We start from the raw sequence: 27,418 nt of genomic DNA on the forward strand, positions 1-27,418 counted from the left end.
CGAAGGACTCAAATTATTGATTTAATATGTCCTAAGTGGACAGTGACAGGCACTAAGAAAGAATTGTGAACCAAAGTCTTCAGCTAGGACAGTGTTTCCCAAACTTGACCCTTTGAAGATGTATGGACTTCAACTCCCAGAATTCCTCAACCAGGCATACTGGCTGGGGAATTCTGGGAGTTGAAGTCCATGCATCTTAAAATAGCCAAGTTTGGGAAACACTGAGCTAGGATGATTTCATAATTTAAACAACTATTTGTAATCTGCCAAGCAGCTGCAATTTGTGTAAGATGATTTTGCAAAGTAGATAGTTTCATGGCCTATAGCCGTCCTTGGTGGATCTGCATTGGTGTTGTGGATTTAATAAGACAAACATAACTTTTAGATTAATCAGAAACAATTTTATATATTGTGCAATAGGTTCAAGGCTCTGTACATGAAGCGTTGAACAAAGACAGAAATTAGGTACAATGGTTTTATACCCTTCTAGACAAAGGATTCTGTTAACTCAGCAATTCATATGGTCATATACATTTATCATTTTTAATTGACATTTCCTAATTACTGAGTTTGCAGAACAGTTATAATAATTCTTCTAAAAAGTTACTGAAGCATAGATTCAAATCATCTTCTGACGATAGACAACTTTTAACTCATGTGGATCCCCTTGACCTAACCAACCTTTAAGCTGTATGTCATTAGAATGTTCCTTTCTTCTGACAACTTAGAGGCCTCCTAGAGGAACCAAAAGGATTTTGGCTGAGTTTGTACTTTTTCCAACCGGATGCATTGCTTTTTAGAATAGAGTGAATAGAAAGTTATCCAGTGGTCATCTATCAGAGCCCGCTTCCTTTACATTATTGGGGATTTGCGGTTTTATTATAATCCAATCGAAAATGAGATAAACATGGAGATGTATTTCACTTGGGCATCAAAACCCCTTTTTGAAATTCAGTAAATGTAATTAGGAAATGCATATATTTCAACAACTAAAACCTAACATTTTAACAGATTCTCACCCAATTGTATTTGTATATGGAAATACAGTCATTGGTCCTCTTGAAGCTTTTTCCAGATTTCACAGATTTATATGGCTTCTACATTGTGTGGGCCCTTTTATCGTAGTTAACTGTTCATAATAAAACCTTTTCCACACACCATCTCTCTATATAAAAGTGAAATAACACTCAGGCATCATCACAAAATCTCCAGAACCGTAAAGTCTACAAACTTGAAATTTGCCATGTATGTTCCTCTTGGTTCCTACATGCTAAGAAAGGATTTTTTGAAATGAACATCACAGCATTAGTATTTCTTGTATTATTATTAACACGCTCTGATGCTACTCCCCCTCCCCACCTGAAATCTGTTCCAACTGCAAAACACAAGCACAGGAGAGGAGTTTCACTTTCACTTTCACAGCAGCAAGCAGCTTTGCTACAGAACAGTTGAGCTACGCCATGGCCAAGCTCCTTCCTCTCTCCTTCTTCCTCACACAGCAAATACTGTTTCAGTTTCCAAAAAACCCTCTGATGCTAAGGAGTTCCACTCCCACTCCCCACCTGAAAAGAAATCTGTTCCAAATGCAAAACACAATCAGAGGAGTTTCAGTTTCAGTTTTACTTTCCCAGCACCAAGCAGGGGATAGGATATGGGAGGCTTCTGTGGGGCAAGGCTCAGAGTGAGAGAGGAGGGGCCAATCATAACTATTCATTAATTTTCAAGCTCTGTCAATTTATCAAGTATGATCACATAGTTTCATAGAGGAGTACAGGTATTCAACTACATTTATAAGGCTTCTCCCCTGTGTGGATCCTTGCATGGGTCTTAAGATACATCTTCGTAGAAAAACTCTTTCCACATTCCATGCATTTATAAGGCTTCTCCCCTGAGTGGATCATTTCATGGGTCTTAAGATACGTCTTCGTAGAAAAACTCTTTCCACATTCTACGCATTTATAAGGATTCTCCCCTGTGTGGATCCTTTCATGGATCTTAAGATATGTCTTCGTAGAAAAACACTTTCCACATTCCATGCATTTATAAGTCTTCTCCCCTGAGTGGATCATTTCATGGGTCTTAAGACACATCTTTGCAGAAAAACTCTTTCCACATTCCATGCATTTATAAGGATTCTCCCCTGTGTGGATCCTTTCATGGGTCTTAAGATACGTCTTCGTAGAAAAACTCTTTCCACATTCCATGCATTTATAAGAATTCTCCCCTGTGTGGATCCTTGCATGGGTCTTAAGATACGTCTTCATAGAAAAACTCTTTCCACATTCCATGCATTTATAAGGTTTCTCCCCTGAGTGGATTTTTTTATGGGAGATAAAGTTACCACTCCCAGTAAAGCATTTTCCACACTCCATGCATTTATACGGCTTCTCCCCTGTGTGTATCCTAGTATGGTAAATAAGATGACTGTTCTTAATAAAGCTCTTTCCACACTCCATGCATTTATGTGGCTTCTCCCCTGTGTGGATCATTTTATGGAAAACAAGTTCACTGCTCTTAGGGAAGTTCTTTCCACATTCTGTGCATTTATAGGGCCTCTCTCCTGTGTGGATCCTTTTATGAACAGTAAGAGAAGATTTTTCAGAGAAGCTCTTTCCACACTCTGTGCACTTATACGGCTTCTCCCCTGTATGGATCCGAGAATGCGAAGTAAGAGAATTATTAAAAGTGAAGCTCTTTCCACACTCCATGCATTTATAGGGCTTCTCTCCTGTGTGGATTCGTTTATGATGAGTAAGAGAAGAATTTTCAGAGAAGCTCTTCCCACACTCCATGCATTTATACGGCTTCTCCCCTGTATGGATCGAGTAATGGGAAGTAAGAGAATTACTATGAGAGAAGCTCTTTCCACACTCCATGCATTTATAGGGCTTCTCTCCTGTATGGATCCGGGAATGGGAAGTAAGAGAATTACTATGAGAGAAGCTCTTTCCACACTCCATGCATTTATAGGGCTTCTCTCCTGTATGGATCCGGGAATGGGAAGTAAGAGAATTACTATGAGAGAAGCTCTTTCCACATTCCATGCATTTATAGGGCTTTTCCCCTGTATGGATCTGGTGATGTGTAGTAAGGTTAGCACTTAAAGTGAAGCTCTTTCCACATTCCATACATTTATAGGGCTTCTCTCCTGTGTGGATTCGTTTATGAGCAGTAAGAGAAGAACTGTGGGAGAAGCTCTTTCCACATTCTGCGCACTTATATGGCTTCTCCCCTGTATGGATCCTACTATGGTAAATAAGTTCAGAGTTCTTAATAAAGCTCTTTCCACACTCCATGCATTTGTGTGGCCTCTCCCTTGTGTGTCTCTTTACATGTACAATAAGATCACTTTTCTGAGGGAAGCTCTTTCCACATTCCATGCATTTATACGGCTTCTCTCCTGTATGGATCCGAGAATGGGAAGTAAGAGAATAACTAAAAGTGTGGATCATTTTATGGAAAACAAGGCCACTGCTGCTAAGGAAGCTCTTTCCACACTCCATGCATTTATAGGGCTTCTCTCCTGTGTGGATCCTTTTATGACATGTAAGTTGACTGTTTTTAGGAAAATCTTTACCACACTCCATGCATTTATATCTTTTCTCTGCTTCATGGATTCTTTTATGGTAAATAAGTTGACTGTTCTTAATAAAGCTCTTCCCACACTCCTTGCATTCATATGGATTCTCTTCAGCGTGGGTCCTTTTTTGAAATATTCGGGACTCATTTTTATGAGGAAGAGACAGGGTCCGTTTATAGTTTTTTCCATTGTCTCTACATATATAATCTCCTTTGATTTGGGTTTGATTGTGTTTCTCTACATCTAATTTGTTTATGAATACTTTCATACATTTTCCAGTATATTTCTTTATTTTTTCTTGCTGGGCCACAGAGGCTTTCCTTGATGCATGGACAGAAGATGAACTTTCCTGATTCCAATGATTTGACTGGTTTCTCTCTTGGCTTTCTACTTCCATTAGAATTTTAGGGTTCTTCATACTGTATTCACAACTGATCATCTCAAATAGTTCTCTGGAACCTTCATCTTCCTCTCCGTTACCTTCACAAGAAAAGTAAAATGAAAATAACTTTAAAACAACTAAGCATACGAAGATTGAATATAATGAAAAACAAACTGCTTCAAACTTCTTAGATGCAGAAAAGCCCTTCAAGAATTTGAGCAGAACTTTCTTGATTAAAATTTGGGAAGATACATTTACATTTGTATGGCAAGAGAAAAACCATGGATTAAATATCAAATTCTCCAAATTTCTAAGGAAATGAAAAGATTTGGTTTCCCAATTTGAAATTGGACCTTGTATTCTGCTGTGCGGTTTGTATAAGAAGTGGGAGTTGCTCAGATATAAAGAGAATTTTAGAAGTAGGAAGGCATGACAGTAGTTTGGATGTCATGGATATTTGTGATACAATAAATTTAGTCAATCTAGTTTTCAAAAGCATGTTACAAATGCCACATTGAGAATATGAAGCAGATATAAACTTAGGCTGTGTCCCAAAACATCCTAATGGTTTTCAGCAGAAAAGAAGCTGCAAGGGTAAACAATGGATAACATGTAAAGTGGCATTAGAACTTGAGCTGTGGAAATACCAAATGAAGTCAAGAATGGAAAAACAGTATTGTTCTCATCAGGCGTAAAATGTACTTACCATCCCTCCCAGCTTGATGATGTATGCACGCTGTCATCTTTGTGCTCCATTATCTGCGCATGCGCAGATAGTCAAAACCGGGATGTGAAGATGTCCCGGTTTGGGGGGGGGTGGAGTTTCCCGCCACCAGCATTAACAGCTCTTCAAATTACCCGCTGCCGGCATTACCGGCTTCCGTGAGCCGGATAGCGCCGGCAGCATTTCACCCCGGTTCTCATATATTGTTCAACAACATAAAGCAGAATTTGAATCCCAGTTGCGTAGAAAAGATGAATATGTCATTGCTAAAACCTCTAAATATACAGAGGAATATGAAAATCAACAGAAAAATATCAAAAGTGTATAAATGTACCACAAAGTATTATTAGAAGTGTGGACAAGATAAAGGTTTTGTAATGCTTTGGTGGCCTTGTAAAAAAGCTAGAAAAATTTAGATTCAAAGACATTCAGTGATACAAAGAACTTTCAGATTAATATCCAATTGAAATCAGAACAATTTAGTTTGAAATTAATTAGCAGTCATAGAAGGTTGTTTCTGAGTATGACAACTGTAGTGGGAATATTAAAAACAAAAAGCTAGAAGGGCTCTACAATAACTACAATGGTGGAATGGTTGAAGATGATTGAATTCTCAATGCTGACTAAATTGACTCTGATCAGGGAAAGGATAGTATCTATATTTATTAATTATTGGAAACCCCGATCAACTTTTGGCTGAAAAAAAGAAAAAATGAACTTGTAATCAAATTTATGTTTGAAGATTAGAAAGGGTAGCTTATGTAAAGGAGGAAACAATGATGTAATCTTAGAAAGGGGGAAAAATAACTATTACTTTCTTTTTTCTCTTTTTTTAATTTTTCATGCTTTTTTGTTATTCTTTAATAATCATATTATGGAGATTCAACTGGAAGTGTCGCGGCGAGACAGTCGGGGAATTTGCGGGTTCCGATGAGCTCCGCAAAAACCCGGGCTGACGAACCGTTGCAAGAGGTCTTTGGACCGGAACCGTTCTGTAGGGATGGGGTGAAGGCAAGGCACCTCAGAAGTCCAAGGGGAACAGACAAGTGACTCGATGGACAGAGGTAGCTCTCTATGACTTGGTGGCAGGGGCGGCAAATTTATGTTTGAAGATTAGAAAGGATAACTTATGTAGTGGAGGAAACAATGACATAACCTCAGAAAGAAGGGCAAAAATAACTATTACTTTCTCTTTTCTCTTTTTTTAATTTTTCTCTCTCTTTTTTCTTATTCATTAATAATCATATTACTCTATCTTCTTTATTTTGAGTTCAAAATTTTTAGTTTTTATTCTGATAAAAATTCTTGTATATTCTCACCTAAAGAGGTTACGTTCCTATGATTTTCCAACATGACTTCCCGATACAGTGCTTTCTGGTCAGCATCCAGCTGAGACCACTCCTCTTCGGAGAAATACACAGCCACCTCCTTAAAGGACACAAGACCTTCCTGAACGAGAAGAAAACCAAAAAAAAAACAGCAGTGAAAGGAAGGAATCACTTTTTGTCCGAGTCTGTCTGTCTGCCTGCCTGTCTGTCTATCCTCATGTATCAACAAGACTTTCAGCATGTGGCTGAAGGGCCCTGATCTGGTCACCCTCTTTGGATTTTAACAGACTGCTTTATCTTTTAACCTGGTGCCATTATTCTTCTTATCAACTGTTATAAACAAGGCATTTTAGAAACTGTAAGGGGACCGTGTGATTATTTCAGTTATTATTGAGTTGTGTTGCACAATACTATGTCAAAGAATTACTAATAGGATCCCTATTCAGAAAACATTCATATTATGAACATTTTATCTTTTACTATCCCTCTCTTACTTGAGTTGGAGCTTCAACCAATCTTTCAGCACCACCATAAAAAGGAGTCAGATCCGTTCTATTCTTCCCTGTGAGGGAGACAGAAATTTCAAATGGATAATTTATAAACTTATACTACAGAAGAGAAGAGACAGAGAAGGTAAGACAGCTGGAATCTCTCTTGGAATAGATAGACTTCTGATTACCATCTGAGTTGTCCTGACTTGCGGATTCATGATAGACCCTCCTGGAAAACAGCTCCCGAGGGGGATTTGATGGATTCCTCTTTCTCATAGGTTCTCTGGTTTGCAGAGAGAAAGACTTGGAAAAAAGAGAAAAGAAAAATACATCACACAACATGAAGTGGATTCTTGTTCTCAAAAAACAACTTCAATGCCCCAATATCTATCAATGAGCCTAGACTGTGCAAGAAAGGAACAGCTGTCTCCAGTCTATGCTCTAGAATGGATAATGGGACAATGTCCTGCAAGAACTAGTGGAACATCTTAAAATATTATGAAGACCAGAGAAGTATGGAAGGGAGGAGTGACGAATTTGAATACATTCTTTATTCCCTTCTGGACTTCCAAGATGAAAGTCTCTCACCTGCAATTCGACTTCCTCCTTCTGTTCCTCTGCCTGACTCAGGAGGAAGCCTTCCGTCAGGGCCACCGCTTGGGAGCTGGTCTCTGCTCCACACTCCTGCACCCAATTCTTCATCGGCAGGGGCAGAAGGGCCTGGAGCTGCTCCAGAACCACCAGATCCAACATTTGGGTTTTAGTATGCTTTTCTAACCTCAGCCATTGACTATAAGTGTTGTGGAGTCGGCTGCAAAGTCCTCTGGGACCTTCAGCCTCCTGATATTGGATGTTTCTGAAGCTGTATGGCTGAATCTCTGAAGGGATGATGCTTTTCTCCTCCAGGATCTTCTGTCCAGTTCTTGCCCAGAACCTCCCACAGATGCCAGGCTGAACATCCGAGGCATATTTTCCAGTTCCCTCATTTGCTAATGGTTTTTTCTGCATTCTTTCTCTGTCCTATAAGGAAATTCCAGATAGTTCTGAGAAATCTTGTGGATCTCCAAATGTGGACCTTTCAATTCATAGGACGATTCCTGGAGCTGCAGGATTAATCACAAAAGCTATCCAGAATCTTCTCCCAAGTGTACTTTTTGTTGTTAGGAAGGTTGTTGTGATGACTCTAGTTTCAGCATTGGAGATGGAAAAGAAAATAAATTTTATAGAATGAGAAGGCCATGGACGTAAGCACTGAACAACATTCATCCATATTAATAAGAAGCTGATAATGTATTGCAGTGGTATTGAGCAGATGGATCATGTGGGTATTTGTGTGAGAAATAAGGGAATTTAAAAATAAAATAGTAATGAAGGGAATAGTAATAAATGAATAGAAACTTGTTATTCTATTGTACAATGTATGTTATACTGCTACAAAAGTATTTTCCATTTAAGCATTAATTTTTTAAGCATTTATAATACATGTAAAAACATATGCATGAAATCAATTGTATCCTTCCTGCATTAAGATCTAAATATGACTGAATTTTACAATGTAGTTAGATTATATGCTTTGTGGAACTTTTCTCAAATGTCTATGGTGCATATACTTGGAGAAGGACATGTGGCAGAGGTGAAATATAAAATCTGTTTCTACTGTTTTTGTGGGCGTGGCTTGGTGGGACGGGTAAGGTGACTGGGTGGGCATGGCCAACTTTTTTTAAAAAAACTTTTCAAAGCATTTTTTCTAAAGCTTTGAAAAGCCTCTGCCAATCAGGCAACTCAGCTGGGATCGTCAGAGAGGCTATTTAAAAAATGCTTTGAAAAGCCTCTGACAATCCCAGCTGAGCTGCACGATCATCAAAGGTTTTTTTTTACTTTTAAAAGCATTTTTTCATCGGAAGAGGTTGTAGAAAAAATGCTTTTAAAAGTAAAAAAAAAAAAAGCCTCTGATTGTGCGACTCAGCTGGGTATGGGAGCGGGAGCGCAGGGATTTTTGCTACCCGTTCTCCGAACCACCCGCCGCCATCACTACTGGATCGAGCGATCCGGTCTGAACTGGGAGCATTTCAACCCTGACATGTGGGCATTACCTTGTCCTTTGGCATAGGAGAGGGGCCTTGCTGAGGGTGCAGGGAGACGTTCCTTAACGCTAGAGAGCAGATAAATGTTAACAGATAGGTAAGGGAGAAGAGAAAGTAATCTGAGAAAACAAAGAGAGAGAGAATGTATTCCTTTGAGGCATCTTGGATTAGCTAAAATCCCGGAGGACTTGTCCAATAAGTCCAAAGGAGGAAGGAAATGGGCCATTCAGATAGAACTGTATATAATGAATGTTTTTGAAATCTAAGGGTGTGGCTTCCTCTCTCAAACCCTTTGTTGAGGTCTATGCTGGGACACCACTGCATTTTGCAAAATTGCTTTCTTGTTTATTTTGAAATAAAATCTCTGTGTTTTCACAGACGCCAAGTTTATTTGTTGAAGTCATTTCCAACATTTGTGTGTCTGTGTGTCCATCAAGTGTGGTGCAAAATATGGTCCCAGTTTTCATCAAGAAATGAAATATGTTATATTGGAATATAAAACAAATGTTTTACGTTTGGAGGATTTTCTATTTTTCTTTCCCCAAAGGGAGAGCTAAGGCTAGTTTTTTTAAAAAAATTAAGGTTAGGTTAGGTTTAGATTAGGTTAGGTTGGGTTGGGATGGGATAGGATAACTTATTGTCAGTTTGAATGTACACTAATCGGCATAGATTAAAATGAAATTTCGTAGCATACAGCTCTCAAAGAGTCTCCATCTCCAATATACAATACTAAAACTTAATAAACTAAATAAATACATAATTATGCATATACTCACATAAATTATATGACACAGAAACAACAAGTCTAGTTTGGATATATATAAAGGAAACAGATAAAAATTACTGTTTTATAAAAGTGTGTTAAATGTGCTACTAAGGTGTGAGACTCTCTGCTGTTTCCTGCGGATGCAAAGTGAATATACAGTAACTTGTAATCAGTAGAGACAATGTATTATGACTTGCTAAAAGCTCCCTTGGAGACAGGAACCTACACCTTGGGTAAAACCACTATCAGTAAGAAAGGAACATCTGTCCAAGGTGAAGTTACAAGTAAACAAGATAAGATAGTCCTTGTTAGACAGGAATTATCAAGATTGCCCTTTAAAGTGTAAAATAATTTGAAGAATGACTTAGGAAAATAAAGGGGAGCTGTGAGGGCTTCATAGGCGTGGCGTGCATTGGGTAGGAGTATAAAATGTATACCTTGAAAACTCCTTTTTGTGCTCTTTGAACTCAATCCAGAGGCCGTGCTTGTAACCGCTTTTCTTTTTATTTTCACGTTTTCTTCAATAAACCTTTGATTTTGTGAACCAGTCTTGTTTTTGAATTGTGAGTATACAATTGGGGGTTTTATATCTCACATATACATGTACATAATGAGAAAAATGAATCTTGCGAGTTCACCAGGCAGAAGGCACCGGAAACAAAGCTGTTAACAGAATCTAGTAGTCCTGCTAGAAATATTTTAAAACCTCCTCCCAGAGGGGAGTGTAAGAAAAGATAAAAAGTTACTCTTTTATAGAATGTTTTAATTGCATCAAAGAAATTATAAAGGCTCTATTGCAAAGCCTCAGTAACAGGGCAAAGGAAAAGGCACAGGAAAAAGGTTAATTATTATGTGTCAGCTTGACCAAAATGTTGAAGAAAGCTCACCCACAAAGGGTGAAGGAAACAAGATGCATCCTGTTGTAAATTAGCAAAAGCAATCCCTGCAAAACACAGGAAATTGGAAATCAGTAAATAAAAGAAGCCACAACCAAAAGACACGTACGCAGGATGTAAACAGGCAGGAACTGGGGGGGAAGGAGGTATATGATGTATACTGGGGGAAAAGGTATAAAAGTATTGTTTGAAACTTTGAAAAGCGCGATCTTCACGATCTCATCCAACTTGGGAAGTGACGTGGAGGCCTGCCTTTGCAAAGGCATTCCAATAAATTATCTTTGTACATCAGAGTTGTCTATCGAATTAGTGAGTGTGTATATATTGGTGTTTAAATCTCACATATCTAGACTGACAGCTTATGCACCTGAGAAAAGTTACTTGTCTGTCCAATCACACTTGGCCAATAAAGAATTATATATTTTTTATTTTATTTTATTTTATTTTATTTTCAATTTATATACCGACCTTCTCCCTGAGGACTCAGGGCGGTGCACAGCCAGAATTAAAAACATGAAATACAAATATTAAAAACAATTAAAATCTATATAAATTTGGCCCAAAAATTTAAAAAACCACAAACCAATTAAACATTTAAAAAATTTAAAAAAATTCTTCCTAAGCCAGCCCGGCTTGCTGGAAAAAGTGGGTTTTAAGGGCACGGCGGAAGGCACTAAGGTCTTGGATTCTCCTTATCTCTGGGGGCAGCTGATTCCAGAGGGTAGGTGCCCCCACAGAGAAGGCTCTCCCCCTGGGGGTCACCAGCCTACATTGTTTGGCTGATGGCACCCCGAGGAGGCCCTCTCTGTGGGAGCGCACAGGTCGGTGGGAGGTCGTCGGTAGCAGCAGGCGGTCTCAAAGATAGCTAGGCCCTATGCCATGGAGCGCTTTAAAAGTGATAACCAACACCTTGAAGCGCACCCGGAAGACCACCGGGAGCCAGTGCAGCTCGCGCAGGAGCAGTGTTACATGGGAGCGCCATGCTGCTCCCATCACTACCCGCGCTGCTGCGTTCTGGACCAGCTGGAGCCTCCGGGTGCCCCTCAAGGGGAGCCCCATGTAGAGAGCATTGCAGTAGTCAAGGCGAGAGGTGACGAGGGCGTGAGTGACTGTGCACAGGGAATCCCGATCAAGAAAGGGCCGCAACTGGCGAATCAGGCGAACCTGATAAAAGGTCCCCCTGGTTACAGCCGTCAGATGTTCCTCCAAGGACAGCTGCATATCCAGGAGGACTCCCAGATTGCGAGCCCTTTCTGTGGAGGCCAAGGACTCGCCTCCAATAGTCAGTGATGGAGTCAACTGACTATATCGGGATGCCGGGAGCCACAGCCACTCAGTCTTGGAAGGGTTGAGCTTGAGCCTGTTCCTCCCCATCCAGATCTGCACAGCATCCAGGCACTGAGACATCACTTCAAGGGCATCGTTGGGGTGGCCTGGGGTGGAGATGTACAGCTGGGTGTCATCAATGTACTGATGGTATCTCACCCCAAAGCCACGGATGATCTCGCCCAGCGGCTTCACATAAATGTTGAACAGAAGGGGCGAGAGGACCGATCCCTGCGGCACTCCACAGACGAGAGGCCTCGAGGTCGACCTCTGCCCCCCTGCCAACACAAACTGCGACCGGTCGGAGAGAAAGGAGGAGAACCACCGCAATACGGTGCCTCCCACCCCCAACTCTTCCAGCCGGTGCAGCATGATACCATGGTCGATGGTATCAAAAGCCGCTGAGATCTAACAGAACAGAGGAGCAACCCCTGTCCCGAGCCCTCCAGAGATCATCAACCAACGCGACCAATGCCGTTTCCCTGCTGTGCCCAGACCTGAAACCCGACTGGAAGGGATCTAGATAAGATGTTTCCTCCAGGAATTGTGGAAACTGTCACGCGACCATATTAAAAAAGAAAAGACAAGGCTTGAAAGAACACACCTTAAAATGAAGTTCAACCACCCTCTTAAACGCGGAGGGGCTGACTCTAGCTTCTTCGTTGTCTCCAGAAGTAGAAACGTTTTGTAGTTTACAGCTCCAAAATGGAAAATGTGAGATTATAAGAAAACAGCTCGATTCTGGGCTTTTTTCTTTCTGGCAGCCAGCAAGTTCTTGCTGCCAGGTGAGAGACTTATATATTTCTGGCTCCTTAGCCATCATCAGTAAGCACACCCACATCTCATGTATCCTCCCTGTAAAGGTACAATATCTATTTTCTTACTTCTTCGTAGGATTTTTCCTCTAGCCAGGTTTTTCCTACGTAACCAAGATTTTTCTTTCTACAGCCCTATATATATATATATAATATATTTCAAGCTTTTGAAAAGGGTTCTCCCATGAAAGAGAGAACGTCTGATCACTTTGCTTACACGGTTTATATACAGCTTTCACGATACAGCAACACAATGTAAATGTCCCTTTAGGGAATTGTTTTCAGGTCTTATATAACAAATTTGGCTCTCTGCACATGTTCCACTCTGGAGTTCCCCTCCAAAAATACCCTCCGAAAATACCCTGCGCAGATGTTTCCATGCTGATAGGTATTGTTCTCCCTAATGGATCATTAGGCTCTTCCTCTATTTCAATAGAACAGGTCAACCCAACCCAAGTTAGAATGTTCCAAAACAATCATTTTCTCCAAAGCAAGCATCACAGAAACATTACAGTTCCCTTTCTCCTTTCCATAATCTAATGCTTATTCATGTCCTAATTACCAGATTATATAGTGTATATATCAGATTATATAAAAGTTAAATATGACGTTACTTAGGTTATGCTTTTGACAGGAATAATTCATTTTTCTCTCAGAAAACCACAGAAAGCACCAAGGAAAAAGGGTGACTAATTTAACTAGTGAGAATCCATCCCCAAAGGAAAAGTAAGAAAAGCAAGCAAGAGCCTTGATAGTACAGTGGTTTAATGCACCCTGTACAGCTGCCTGCAATTTCTGCTGGTTCGAATCTCTCCAAGGCTCAAGGTTGACTCAGCCTTCCATCCTTTCTAAGGTAGGTGAAATGAGGACCCAGTTTGTGGGGGCAATAAGCGGACTTTGTATAAAATATACAAAAGAATGAAGGCTATTGCTTAACGCATTGTAAGCCGCCCTGAGTCTCCGGAGAAGGGCGGCATATAAATCAAATTAAAAAAAGAAAAAAAAAAGAAAACCTTATTTAAAAAACCACTAATGTCAGGGAAAAAAGAGGGGAATCCTAACAGGTACTTTCCCTTCTCTGCAGCTGGAGCGAATTCTGACGAATTCTTCTTGATCAACTTATCTCAAAGACTCAATAGACTGGATACATACTGGATTAAAATATGCTTTTTTGATTTCCGTTTCCCACTTCTTTATTCTCAGGATTTAAGAGAAGAGAGTTAAGAACAAGACTTTAATTAAGTTTGAAAGGCCTCATCGGGCACACGGTGCGAATGCTGCGGCTCAGCCCCACTTTTGCACCTCCATCTTCCCTGCAAGGTCTCCCCTTCTTTTCCTTTGCGGTCGTGGGGAAAGAAAAGGCTGGGAAGCATCACCCCAGTCCCAGTCCTCGCACATCCGTCCTTGCACCCAGAGCCAGCAGTGGAACTTCGAGGCTGCCTCCACTCCCCCAATAAATGGGGAGAAACGCCCCCTCCCCTTCTGGGGACCCCCATTTCTCTCCTTTGCTTCACCCACAGCTCCATGGAACCTGCATGGGAAAGGGCGGCAGGGGAACATGGGACCACGGACTCCGACCCCGCAGGAAGACTTGACCCCTCTCCACTCACCCCTCCAGCGCGGGGCCCCTTTGCACGGGCAGAGCCGCCACACACGCAACTCGGGAGTCTCGTCGGGATCGGCGTCTCCCCCAAAGGCTTCCAGGCAGCTTCTGAGCCTCCAGCAAAGGCCCCGCCTCCCACTTTCAGTGGGGCTGTGTGGGAGGGGGAGCGGGAAGGAGAGAGGCGCCTCCCCAGACGAACTTAGGGGAAGAGTATCTATTTGGCGAGGAAGATGGGGGGGGAAGGAGGGGAAGGGATGATGGGCATGGGAATAATAGGAGGAATGAATCCCTGTCGGAGAAAAGCGTTGGCGTCTCCAGGAGTCGAAGCTTCTCCATCTTCCTCTCTTTCCTGTCCAGGAGCCCTCTGTGGAGGTGGGGAAAAAAAATCTCTCTGGAGGATTTGAACTCGCTTCCCTCAAGAACAACCACCCTGAAGGCTCCGCAGATTGGAGGAGGCCGCAAAGGGGCCCAAATCCTGTCAGAAACGGCCAGACGGTCAGAAGATGAGGACCACAAGGCTGTCTAGGACAGGGGTCCCCAACCTTTTGGACCTCAGGGACCACCAAGTTCATAATTTTAAATCCTGCAGACCACTAATACGAATCCAGTGCGCCGCTTGCTGAAGCGCCTGGACTCCCAGTGACAGGATGGTGTCCTTCAAGCACTCTCCCTCCTCTTTCTTTCTCTTTCTCTCTCTCCCCCTCATTCTCTCTCTGATTCCCCCTTTCTTTCTTTTTCTCTTTCATTCTCTCTCTCATTCTGATTCTCTCTCTCTCATTCTTTCATTGTCTTTCTCTCCCTCATTCTCTTTCTTTCTCATCTTTTTCACTGTCTCTCTTCTTTCTGTCTCTCATTCTGTCTTTCTCTTTTTCACTTTCTTTCTCTTTCTTTCATTGTGTCTTTTTCTCCCCCCTCTCATTCTCTCCCCCTTTCATTCTTTCTCATTCTCTCCCACCCTCTCATTCTCTCTCTCCCCTCTCATTCTTTCTCTCCCCTCTCATTCTTTCTGTCCCCTCTCCCTTTCTCATTCTCTTTCATTCTTTCTTTTTCTTTCTCTCTCCCCTTCCCACTCATTCTCTGATTCCCTCTCTGCCTTTCTTTTTCTCTCATTCTGTCTCTGATTCTCTCTGATTCTCTCTCTCTTTCTTTCATTCTGTCTCTTTCTCTCTCCTCCTCCCCCTCTTTCTCATTCTCTCTCTCTCATTCTGATTCTCTGATTCTCTTTCCCTCTCCCATCTCATGGGCCGTCTCATCTTGGGGCTGAGAGGAAGTCAAGCATCTCCCCAAGAGACCGAGGTGCGCAGAGCAACAACAAAGGCCGGAAGAAATGGCCGTGAGATCCAGCAAGAAACGAAGCTTCGCTCCCACTCTGGAATATGGAGTGAATCAAATTGCACAAACCTCCCTCTCCAGCATAGATTTACAGCCCCACCATGAGCTGCTCTAGTCACAGAACTGGCCATTGCTCATCCTGGAGCAGCTCCTCCACCCTGGTGCGCCGCAGACCACCAAAATTTTCTTGTGGACCACCAGTGGTCCGCAGACCACCAGTTGGTGACCACTGCTCTAGTTCTATACATACACCTGCACTTGTCAAATTTTTGGCTCTGGGTTGAAGCCAAAAATAATCGGAAAGACTGAATGGCTGCTTGTGAGAAAGTAAATAATGATGAAGAAAAAAGAAAACCAGTCCCAAAATGGGGGGAAAGTTGAAACTGAGGGATGTTCCAGAAATTTTACCTCACAACCAGCCTCCTTGGGAGGACAAATGAAGAGGGGGGAAATGGCGTCTCCTCTGCGACAGTAGTAAAAGGGGAAGCAAAATGATGGAAATGAGATTATAGAAGAGAATATAAAATTAAAACACCATGAGGGGCAAAATAAGGAGGAAACTTGTTTTAATACCAAACACCCTCAGGAAATACAAGTAGGAAACTTAAGATAAGTTAACTTAGGATATCTCTAGATCATGAATAAAAAGAAAAGTACAATTGTTGTCTAATTTTGTGTGACTGCTACTCTGATTTCCATTTCTCTAATGCAAAATTGGACAATAACTGGCAGAAAACTTGAATTGGTGCCTTTTCTCCATTTTGACAGAGTCATCCAAGATTACTATTTGAATAAACAGCAGGAATCTCTGAAACTCAGAAGTTTGCCCCCCACCCTAATTTTTTTTGCCAATAAGCAATAGTTACGGCTTTTCTCATTGTGGTAAACATACAGACAGCATTTGCTTTTCCCACAAAAATTTTATTAGACACATTTCCCCCAAATTTTTGCCAATAAACAAATGTTACGGCTTAAAATTTATTACACTTAAAAACTCCCGCTCCTTACTTGTAAAGTTAATGCTAACCACACCTTGCTTATTTTATTCTGTTCCTATTACTATAGGTAAGCCACTATTTCTATCTTACTGGATATATCTATTTCTATCTTCTCTGTTTATATACGAAAACCCTTTTCACTCTTCTGTGGATTTGTCAAGGGCTCCCACAGGTACTTTTTCAAAAGGCAATTGGAATTTCTATTTTCTTGAAGATGTTTCACTTTCTATCCAGGGAGATGCTTCTTCAGAACAAAAGATTCTTCTTGGATGAGAAGCGAAAGATTTTCAAGAAAACCCAAAAGAAAATCCAGTTGCCTTTTGGAAAAGTACCTTTCGGACAATGAAGACCTGGATGTATGAGAACCTCCATAGGCATTTTTTTTTGTATTGTTTTATTTGTGGTTTTCCTTTAACACCATACATATTATGTGGACAGTGTATTGACTGGGTCAATGCCCTTTTTACACAATGCTAGCAATAATACAGTTAAATATACATCGTCCTAATCTTCCAACTTCAACATAACCATTCGGTATTTAATGATTCTTTATCACGTTTTTCATAAATTCATTCAAACATTATTATTATTTATTATTATTTATTCAATTTGTATACCGCCCTTCTCCTAGTGGACTAGGGTGGTGCACAGCCAGAACTAAAATACATAACAATACAAAATTTAAAATTAATTAAAAAATTATATACTTTGGCCCGAATTAAAACAATGCGAATTAAAACCCATTAACAGATTAAAACTAAACAATTAAAAACTAAAAAAGGGGGCGGGGTTCACGCCAGCCCTGCTTGCTGGAAAAGAAAAGTTTTCAGGGCACGGCGAAAGACCCTGAGATCCGATATCCTTCTTATCTCCGGGGGCAAATCATTCCAGAGGGTGGGAGCTGCCACAGAGAAGGCCCTCCCCCTGGGGGTCGCCAGCCGACATTGCCTTTATACCACATATTTGTTATCCCCTACTGCAGGGATGGCTAACCTTTTCCGAACCAAGTGTCCAAACGGGCATACGGGCGCCCCCCCAAACCCTTAAAATGCAATTCATGCCTGCCGCGCATGTGCACCCACCCACCCACACATGCCCCATCCCCTGCGCATATACAGCAGAGACCTGACAACCAGCGGCAGAACTGGGGCGACAACTTGTGTGGCCACAGAAAGGGCACTGCATGCCACCTGTGGCATGCGTACCAGAGATTTCCATCACGGCCCACACTGTTAATAATACAATTAGGTTACCTAATCTTAAGATTTCACCTTCTAACCTTACTTTGTTTTTGATTATAATAAATTCTATTGTCTGTCAGCATATATACTACTATTTTCCCTATTTGTGTTTTCTACTTTTTTCTTTTATACAGTCACCTGTTAATATATTTTATCTCTATCCATCATCTCTTAATCTTTTTGAAGTTCCATCATTTGTTGACTTTTTGGTCGCCCTTTTATTTCTCTCTCTTGGAATCTTATAACTCTATTATTTTTATACCCACTGAGTATTCCCTTCGGTTTTCTCCCTTGTCTTCTTCTGCTGCATCATTTGAGCACCCATCCATAAACCTTTCTTTTTTAAAAAAGAGATTTTTATTTTTTCCTCTGTTCTACTGTAAACTCCTAAAGCATTTTCTATTTGATTCCTACTTATTAATCCTTTCTCTTCTTTATCTTTCTTTTCTTGCATCTTATTTTGATTTGTCTCCTCCACAATTTTGATTATTTTGATTTTCAGACAGGGAGATCTCATTCTTATCTGGTGGTTCTCTTAGCTGTCTCTTAGCCACTCCTGGAGCTGCACAAATTGCATTTTTCCCTCATTGCCAGCTTTGCCAACAAACTCTGCAGTGAAGAAGGGGCGACAGCTGTTGTATATAGAACCACCGATATAAGAATCTCCATAGGCATCTGTCAAGGGGCTTTCGGCCACTGCTCATCTTGAAGCTTTTTCCATATTTCACAGATTTATATGGCTTCTACGCTATGTGGGTCCTTATATGGGAGTTAAGAGAATGGTTCATAATAAAACTTTCCCCACACACCATACATTTATAAGGCTTCTCTCCTGTGTGGATCTTTTTATGGGTGTTAAGGTAACTGTTTGTAGAAAAACTCTTTCCACATTCCATGCATTTATATGGTTTCTCCCCTGTATGTATCCTACTATGGTAAATAAGTCGACTGTTCTTAATAAAGCTCTTTCCACACTCCATGCATTTATGTGGCTTCTCCCCTATGTGGATCTTTATATGTGCAATAAGATCACTGTTCTTAGGGAAGCTCTTTCCACATTCCATGCATTTATAGGGCTTCTCTCCTGTATGGATCCTATTATGGTAAATAAGTTGAGAGTTCTTAATAAAGCCCTTTCCACATTCCATGCATTTATAGGGCTTCTCCCCTGTATGGATACTACTATGGTAAATAAGTTGACTGTTCTTAATAAAGCTTTTTCCACACTCCATGCATTTATGTGGTTTCTCCCCTCGGTGAATCTTTATATGTACAATAAGAGCACTGTTCATAGAGAAGCTCTTTCCACATTCCATGCATTTATAGGGCTTTTCTCCTGTATGGATCCTACTATGGTAAATAAGTTGAGAGTTCTTAATAAAGCCCTTTCCACATTCCATGCATTTATACGGCTTCTCCCCTGTATGGATACTACTATGGTAAATAAGTTGACTGTTCTTAATAAAGCTTTTTCCACACTCCATGCATTTATATGGTTTCTCCCCTCTATGGATCTTTATATGTACAATAAGATCATTGTTCGTAGAGAAGCTCTTTCCACATTCCATGCATTTATAAGACTTCCCTCCTGTGTGGATTCGTTTATGAAGAGTAAGAGAAGAATTTTGACAGAAGCTCTTTCCACACTCTGTACAATTATATGGCTTCTCCCCTGTATGGATCGAGCAATGGGAAGTAAGAGAATCACTAGATAAGAAGCTCTTTCCGCATTCCATGCATTTATAGGGCTTCTCTGCTGTGTGGATTCTTGAATGTGAAGTTAGATGAATTCTCTGTATAAAGGACTTTCCACACTCCATGCATTTATAAGGCCTTTCCCCTGTGTGGATCATTTTATGTAAAAAAAGATTTCTGAGTGAGCCGAAGCTCTTTGCATACTCCATACATTCATAGGACTTCTCTCCTGTGTGGATCTTCTTATGACTGTTAAGTTGACAGTTTGTAGGAAAGCTCTTTCCACAGTCCTTGCAGTTATACATCTTGTTCCGTTGGTGAATCCTTTTATGGGAAGTAAGACTCCTACTCCGAGTAAAGGTAGTTCCACATTCCATGCATTTATAGGGCTTCTCCCCTGTATGGATCCGGTAATGCAAAGTTAGAGAACTACTAAGAGAGAAGCTCTTTCCACACTCCATACATTTATAGGGCTTCTCCCCTGTATGGATCTGGTAATGCGAAATAAGAGAACTACTAAGAGAGAAGCTCTTTCCACACTCCATACATTTATAGGGTTTCTCCCCTGTGTGGATTCTTTTATGGGAAGTAAGACTGTTGCTCCAACTAAAGCTCTTTCCACACTCCATGCATTTATAGGGCTTCTCCCCTGTATGGATCTGGTAATGCGAAATAAGAGAACTACTAAGAGAGAAGCTCTTTCCACACTCCATACATTTATAGGGTTTCTCCCCTGTGTGGATTCTTTTATGGGAAGTAAGACTGTTGCTCCAACTAAAGCTCTTTCCACACTCCATGCATTTATAGGGCTTCTCTGTTGTATGGATCCGGGAATGCAAAGTAAGAGAAGTACTAAAAGTGAAGCTCTTTCCACACTCCAGGCATTTATACGGCTTCTCTCCTGTGTGGATCCTCTTATGACATTTAAGGTAAGTATTCCTACTAAAGCTCTTTCCACACTCCATGCACTTATGTGGCTTCTCTCCTGTGTGAGTTCTTTTTTGAGATGTACGGGACTCATTTTTATGAAGAAGAGACTGGGTCCATTTACGAATTTTTTCATTGTCTCTACATAAATAATCTTCTCCTTTTGTTTGGTTTTGATAACGTTTATCTTCATCTAATTCGTTTATGAATAGTTTTGTACATTTTCCAATATGTTTGTTTTTTATTTTTCCTTCCTGGATCACAGAGGCTTTCAGTGTTGCATGAATAGAAGATAAACTTTCCTGATTGCAATTATTTGACTGGTTTCTCTCATCGCTTTCTACTTCCATTAGAATTATAGGGTTCTTTGTATTGTATCCACGACTGATCATTTGCAACAATTCCCTCGAATCTTCATCGTCTTCTCCATTATTACCTTCACAGGAAAAGAAAAATGAAAAGAACTTTAGGGAAAAAGAACAAAGCATAGGAAGTTTGAATATAATAACTAACTGCTTCAAACTTCTTACCCTGTTTCCCCCAAAATAAGACAACCCCTGATAATAAGCCCAATCGGGCTTTTGAGCACATGGCAATAAGACCAAGCGCTTATTTCAGGGTTCAAAAAAATATAAGACAGGGTCTTATTTTGGGGGAAACCCAGTAGATGCAGAGAAGTCCTTCAAGAATTTGATCTGGACTTTCTGGATTGAAATTTTGGAACATACATCTAGGTTTGTATGACAAGGGAAAAATCATGGATTAAATATCAAAGATTTGGTTTCCCAATTTGAAATTGAACTTTGTATTTTGCTGTGCAGCTTGGATAAGAAGTCGGAGTTGCTCAGAAATAAGCAAATTTTAGAAATAGAAAGGCAGAATGTCATGGATATTTCTGGTACAATAAATATAGGATCAATCTAGATTTTAAAACCATTGTTAGAAATGCCACATTGAGAACATGAAACATATATAAACTCGGGTTGTGCCCCAAAATATCCTAATGTCTTTCAGCAGAAAAAAAGGAGCAAGGATAAACAATAGATAACGTGTGGAGAGGCATTAGAACTTGAGCTGCAGGAATACCAAATTAAGTCAAGAATGGAAAAACAATACCATAATTTTCATATTATCAGGAACTTTCTAGGCAGATAAAGGGAACTAAGGACATTCAGTGATACAGAGAACTTGAAAGAATAATATCCAACTGAAATCAATTTATGTTGGCACTAATCCAACAGTCATAGAAGAATGTTTCTGAGTATGATAACCATAGTGGGACTATTATACACAGAAAACTAGAACTGCTCTACAATAACTAGAATTGTGGAATGGTTGAAGATGATGATAGATTTCTCAATGATGACTAAATTGACTTGGATAAGGCAGAGGATAGTATCTATATTTATTAGTGATTGAAAAACCCTGACGGACTTTTGGGTGAAAAAAAGAAACAATGAACATGTGATTTGAAGATTAGAAACGATAAATTATGTAAAGGTGGACACTATGATGTAATCTTAGAAAGGGGGCAGGGAGAAATATAACTTCTTTATTACTTTGTGTTTTCTCTTTTAATTTCATCATACTTTTTTCTTATTCATTAATCACATTACTCTTATCTTCTTTATTTCCTTTTCTGAATTTGTAGGTTTTATTCTGATAAAATTTCTGACATATTCTTACCCAAAGAGGCCACGTTCCTATGATTTTCCAGCATGACTTCCCGATACAGTGCTTTTTGGTCAACATTCAACTGAGACCACTCCTCTTCGGAGAAATACACAGCCACCTCCTTAAAGGACACAAGACTTTCCTGAATGAGAAGAAAAAAGAACAAAAAACAGGATTTCATGATCTGTCCTTATTGTTTAAATGATTCCAAGCAAAAATACACATTTCAGGCCATTCACAGCTGTCAGGTGGGGGTGGCTAGTTCAATGCCACTCACTGGGAGCGGCTGGCTCAGTAAGTACTGAAACTTCGTAACAGGAAGGACAATAAACCAGTAGACTAGCTCGTCTTCAGAAATTGTGGGCCCTCCAGAAGAAAATGCAGGATGTGTTTGTGTGTTCTTTACCACTTAAGTAAAAGGCTTGTGGTATCCCAGAGCAAATAATTCATGCGGAAAACGTCCATTGAAGTTGTTTGAGAAGCACCCAGTGATTTACATGGCTGTCATCAATTGACAAAGAAACACCATTTATTTATTTATTTATTTTATTTAATTTATATACCACCCTTCTCCCGAAGGACTCAGGGCGGTGAACAGCCATAATAAAACAATGTACAAAATAGAATTTAAAAGCAGATTAAAATAATTAAATCATAGGCCGAATTTAAAACTCTCATTTTAAAACCAATTTTAAAACCCCATTAAAACCAAATTAAAATCATTTATCCCATCAGAGCGGCTTGCTGGAATAACAGGGTCTTCACTGCACGACGGAAGGCGCGGAGGTCGGGGATCCTTCGTATGTCCGGGAGTAATTCATTCCAGAGGGCAGGGGCCCCCACAAAGAAGGCTCTCCCCCTGGGGGTTGCCAGACTACATTGTTTGGCTGATGGCATCCTGAGGAGGCTCTCTCTGTGTGAGCATACCAGTTGGTGGGAGGCAATCGGTGGCAGAATGCGGTCTTGTAGATAGCCAGGTCCTAAGCCATGGAGCGCTTTAAAGGTGGTAACCAACACCTTGAAGTGCACCCGGAAGACCACTGGGAGCCAGAGGGATGTTACATGGGAGCGACGGGTCGCCCCCATTATTACTCGCACGGCCGCATTCTGGACCAGTTGGAGCCTCCGGGTGCTCCTCAAGGGGAGCCCCATGTAGAGAGCGTTACAATAGTCCAGACGGGAAGTGACGAGGGCATGAGTGACTGTGCGCAAGGCGTCCTAATCCAGAAAGGGGCGCAACTGGGAAATCAGGTGAACCTGATAAAAAGCTCCCCTGGCCACGGCCGTCATATGATCATCCAAAGACAGCCATGAGTCCAGGAGGATGCCCAAGTTGCGAGCCCTCTCTGAGGGGGGTAAGATCTCATCCCCAATCGTCAGCGATGGTGTGAGCTGGCTATATCGGGATGCCGGAAACCACAGCCACTCAGTCTTGGAGAGGTTGAGTCTGAGCCTGTTCCTCCCCATCCAGATCCGCACCATCACTGCAGGTAAAAGGTTTGTGGTATCCCCAGACCAAAGGCTGAAGAGAAACCTGTTTGGAAAGAGCATTTTTCATCCTTTCCAAAGTGGGATTGTTTGGCCCCAAATTGGCACAAATCAGAGGATTACAAATTCTTTTAAAGGCTGAAGGGCTTTCATCTGGCCACCCTCTTTCGATTTTAACGGTCTGCTTTGTCTTTTAACCTGGTGCCATTATTTTTCTTATCACTGGTTATACACAAGGCCTTTTCAAAACTGTAAGGTCCACTGAGATTCTTTTACATATTGAGTAGTCTTCCACAATTCAATGTCAGAGAATTATTAACAGGATCACCATTCTATTAAAAAGAACAACGGTGGAGCAGTGGTTAGAATGTAGTACTGCAGGCTACTTCTGCTGACTGCCGGCTGCCAGCAATGTGGCAGTTCGAATCTCACCGGCTCAAAGTTAACTCAGACTTCCATCCTTCCGAGGTCGGTAAAATGGGGACGCAATATTCCGAACCTGTAAACCACTTAGAGAGGACTATAAAGCACCGAAGCTGTATATAAATCTAAGTGCTACTGCTACAGTTATTCAGCAAACGTTAACATTGTGAATGTTGTTTTATTATCCCTCTCTTACTTGAGTTGGCGCTTCAGCCAGTCTTTCAGCACCACCATAAAAAGGAGTCAAATTCATTGTATTCTTCCCTGTGAGGGAGACAGAATTTTGAAATTGATAATTAATAGATATACAATAGATATACAATACAAGATATAGAATAGAAGACAAGAGATACAAAAGGTAAGACAGCTGGGACCTCTACCATATGAGATGTCCTGACTTGTGGATTCCTGATAGATCCTCCTGGAAAACAGCTCCCGAGGGGGATTTGATGCATTCCTCCTTCTCATAGGATCTCTGGTCTGCAGAGTGAAAGACTTGAAATATGAGGCAGGAGAAAAGAAAAATAAATAAGACATCACACTACATGAGGTGGATTCTTGTTCTCAAAAAACAACTTCAATGCCCCGATATCTATCATTGAGTATAGAATGTAAGAAAAAAGTTATCTTTACTCCACAGTCAGTCATTGACTTACAACCACAATTAGCCCTAAAATTTATGTTAAGAGAGGTATTTGTTAAGTGAGCTTTGCCCCATTTTACGACCTTTCTACCGACAGTTGTTAAGTGAATCATTGCAATTGTTAAGTTAGTCAATTAGCCCTAAAATTTATGTTAAGAGAGGTATTTGTTAAGTGAGCTTTGCCCCATTTTACGACCTTTCTACCGACAGTTGTTAAGTGAATCATTGCAATTGTTAAGTTAGTCACACGGTTTCCCCATTGACTTTGCTTGTCAGAAGTTCACTAAATCTGTTCAGATGATCCCAGGATACTGAAAGTGTCATAAATATGAATCACATCCCAAGTATCTGAATTTCGATCATGTGGGATGCTTCAACCGTTGTAAATGTGAAAAATGGTTGAAAGTCACTTTTTTCAGTGCCGTAACTATGAACAGTCACTAAATGAACTCTAATAGGACTATCTGTATATTCTAGAATACATAATGGAACAATGTCCTGCAAGAACTAATAGAACATATTCACGTTATGAAGAATTATAGAAGGGAAGGGTAAAGAATTTGAACATTCTTTATTCCCTTCTGAACTTCCAAGATGAAGGTCTCTCACCTGCAATTCGACTTGCTCCTTCTGTTCCTCTGCCTGACTCAGGAGGAAGCCTTCCACCAGGGCCACCGCTTGGGAGCTGGTCTCTGCTCCACACTCCCGCACCCAGCTCTTCATCGGCAGGGGCAGAAGGGCCTGGAGCTGCTCCAGAACCACCAGATCCAACATTTGGGTTTTAGTATGCTTTTCTAATCTCAGCCATTGACTTTAATATAAACATTGTAGAGTCGGCTGCAAGGTCCTCAAGGACCTTCAGCCTCCTGGTATTGGATGTTTCTGAAGTTGCAGGGCTGAATCTCTGAAGTGGTAATGGTTTCCTTCTCCAGGATCTTCTGCCCAGTTCTTGCCCAGATCTTCCCACAGCTGGCAGGCTGAACAGCCGAGGGACTTGCTTCTGCGTCCTTTGTCTATCCTGTAAGGAAATTCCAAATAGGTCTGAGGAATCTTGTGGACACCTTTCAATTCATAAGACTTTTCCTGTTGTTGCAGAGCTGACCACAAAGACTATCCAGGCCTCTTCGCCCAAGAGAAGACTCTTCTACATCGCCCTGAGTCCTCCGGGAGAAGGGCGGTATAGAAATCTAATAAACTTAAACTTAAACTTAAGAGTTAACTTTTTGCTGTTAGGAAGTTTTTAGAGATGATTCTAGTTTCTGCATCCGAGATGGAAAATAAAATAAATTCAAAGAATGAGAAGGTCATGGACTTAAATACTGAACAACATTCATGGAATGGAGTCTTTTCCCAAGCTGGTAGAAGTTTGGCATTGCACAAATGGATGTTCTGGGTATTTATATGTCTGTCTGTCCATTGTGTGGTGCAAAAAATGGTCTTAGTTTCCATCAAGAACTTGTTATATCAAACCAATTTCATTTTTGGCGGAATTTCTATTTCTTTTTTCTCCAAATGGAAAATGGCTTTTTTAAAAAAAATTAAGATATATACATATATATATATATTTGATTTATATGCCGCCCTTCTCCGGAGACTCAGGGCGGCTTACAATGCGTTAAGCAATAGCCTTCATACTTTTGTATATTTTATACAAAGTCAGCTTATTGCCCCCACAACTGGGTCCTCATTTTACCTACCTTAGAAAGGATGGAAGGCTGAGTCAACCTCTCCCTAGAGGGGGAGCCTTTTCTGTGGGGGCACCTACTGTCTGGAATGAGCTCCCCCCGGAGATACGGAGGATCCCAGATCTGCGCACCTTCTGCCGCGCTGTGAAGACCTTTTTATTCCACCAGGCGGGCTTGGCCTAATCTTTTCCCTCTTTTTAATATGTAAATTTTAATCTGTTTTTAAATTATTGGGGTGTTTTAATTTGTCTGGGCCAAAATGGTTTAATTCGATTTTATTGGTTTTTTAAATTTTTTGTATCCATGTATTTTATTGTTTGGCTGTTCACCGCCCTGAGTCCTTCGGGAGTAGGGCGGTATACAAATCAAATAAAATAAAAAAATGAAATGAAATGAATTTACCCTGCACTTGGGGTTCATGCAAGATGCCAAAACTTAAAGAGCCTAAGAAACTGGAACAGAATACAGAATTCTTACACACATTTCTTGTGCTTCACATTGAGACATTTAGAGTTTAGAACAATCCATTAAATAATAAAGATCAAAGGTCACAAACAGGGAATATTAAAGAGGAGGAAGAGAATGTTTCCCCTAAAGGAGAAATGTAGAAACACGCTCTTGTAGGAAGCCCCACCCCCCACCCTAGAAGAATGACATATTGTGGAAAATATTAAAAAAGGCGGAATATTATATTTCCCTAAAGGAGAAAAGGGAAAAAAATCTTAAGAGAGGCAGAAACCACCACCAGTCTCCCTGCCCCCAAGCAGAAACTGAGGCGGCCAGCTTTTAGAAATGCAGATTTGGTAATCCATTCAAAACAGGATATTTTGAAATCCCTTGCAGCAAAGTCTGACAGCAAACAAAGGCAGAGTGGTAGGGTTAGAAAGCGGCCCCTCACCCAAGACCCCAACACAGGAGGAAAGCCACAATAGGAATTGCCCACCACCCTTTCAGAACACAAGGAACATTGCACCACAACCCCCGAACAGTGCAAACTCCAAAGGCATAGAAACCTATAAAAGATCCATCCACTCATCCAACTGTTCAGCTGGCCCAGAACTGCACACTGTCTTTGTGGTTCTGTTCAATAAACCATCTTTCCAATCAGCCTCCATGTAGTTTCTAGGGTCTTTCTCCCAGCTTGGAACTGAACCAGATGGATTTTCCTTCCAAGAGGAGCACCCCGGTCAACTCCCAGAAGTTTGAGAAACATCTATACAATAGAGCACTGCACACCAGAACAACCAGACACAAGAACAGTTTTTCCCCGAACGCCATCACCCTGCTCAACAAATAATTCCCTCAACATTGTCAAAC

The 27,418-nt window shown here is 40.9% G+C and overlaps 2 protein-coding genes across 3 annotated transcripts in view; both read right to left on the reverse strand.

Annotated features, from left to right (window-relative positions):
- Positions 1 to 379: 379 nt before the first annotated feature.
- LOC117657452 (uncharacterized) lies at positions 380 to 14,141 on the reverse strand. Of its 2 annotated transcripts, XM_087884801.1 has the most exons (6): positions 14,003 to 14,141; positions 7,094 to 7,688; positions 6,694 to 6,808; positions 6,509 to 6,576; positions 6,006 to 6,135; positions 380 to 4,060 (listed from the first exon to the last, which is right to left on the reverse strand). In XM_087884801.1, exons 2-6 carry the CDS (start codon positions 7,511 to 7,513, stop codon positions 1,779 to 1,781), a joined length of 3,015 nt encoding a protein of 1,004 aa, XP_087740927.1. In that variant the 5' UTR covers positions 7,514 to 7,688; positions 14,003 to 14,141; the 3' UTR covers positions 380 to 1,778. The 2 variants fall into 2 exon arrangements, with proteins under 2 accessions (XP_087740927.1, XP_087740928.1); XM_087884802.1 differs by lacking the exon at positions 7,094 to 7,688 and having other exon boundaries at positions 14,003 to 14,119.
- A 4,001-nt stretch (positions 14,142 to 18,142) lies between these two features.
- Positions 18,143 to 27,418, reverse strand: part of LOC117662556 (uncharacterized) — a 34,492-nt gene continuing 25,216 nt past the window's right edge. The window contains 6 exon segments of the mRNA XM_087885384.1: positions 18,143 to 20,624; positions 21,875 to 22,004; positions 23,970 to 24,037; positions 24,154 to 24,268; positions 25,026 to 25,238; positions 25,241 to 25,429. Coding sequence (XP_087741510.1) covers positions 18,151 to 20,624; positions 21,875 to 22,004; positions 23,970 to 24,037; positions 24,154 to 24,268; positions 25,026 to 25,238; positions 25,241 to 25,429 — 3,189 coding nt within the window. The 3' untranslated portion in view covers positions 18,143 to 18,150.

Source organism: Pantherophis guttatus, chromosome 2 (assembly GCF_059756535.1).
Source record: "Pantherophis guttatus breed Tessera chromosome 2, ASM5975653v1, whole genome shotgun sequence".
NCBI lineage: Eukaryota > Metazoa > Chordata > Lepidosauria > Squamata > Colubridae > Pantherophis > Pantherophis guttatus.

Bases quoted from the DNA above. Each gene is read 5' to 3' on its own strand.
- LOC117657452 (XM_087884801.1), bottom strand. From the start codon at position 7,513: ATGCAGAAAAAACCATTAGCAAATGAGGGAACTGGAAAATATGCCTCG. The intron at 6,809-7,093 runs GTGAGAGACTTT...CTTTTTTCCAAG, and splicing joins AGGAGGAAGTCGAATTGCAG to TCTTTCTCTCTGCAAACCAG. The intron at 6,577-6,693 runs GTAATCAGAAGT...TCTCCCTCACAG, and splicing joins AAGTCAGGACAACTCAGATG to GGAAGAATAGAACGGATCTG.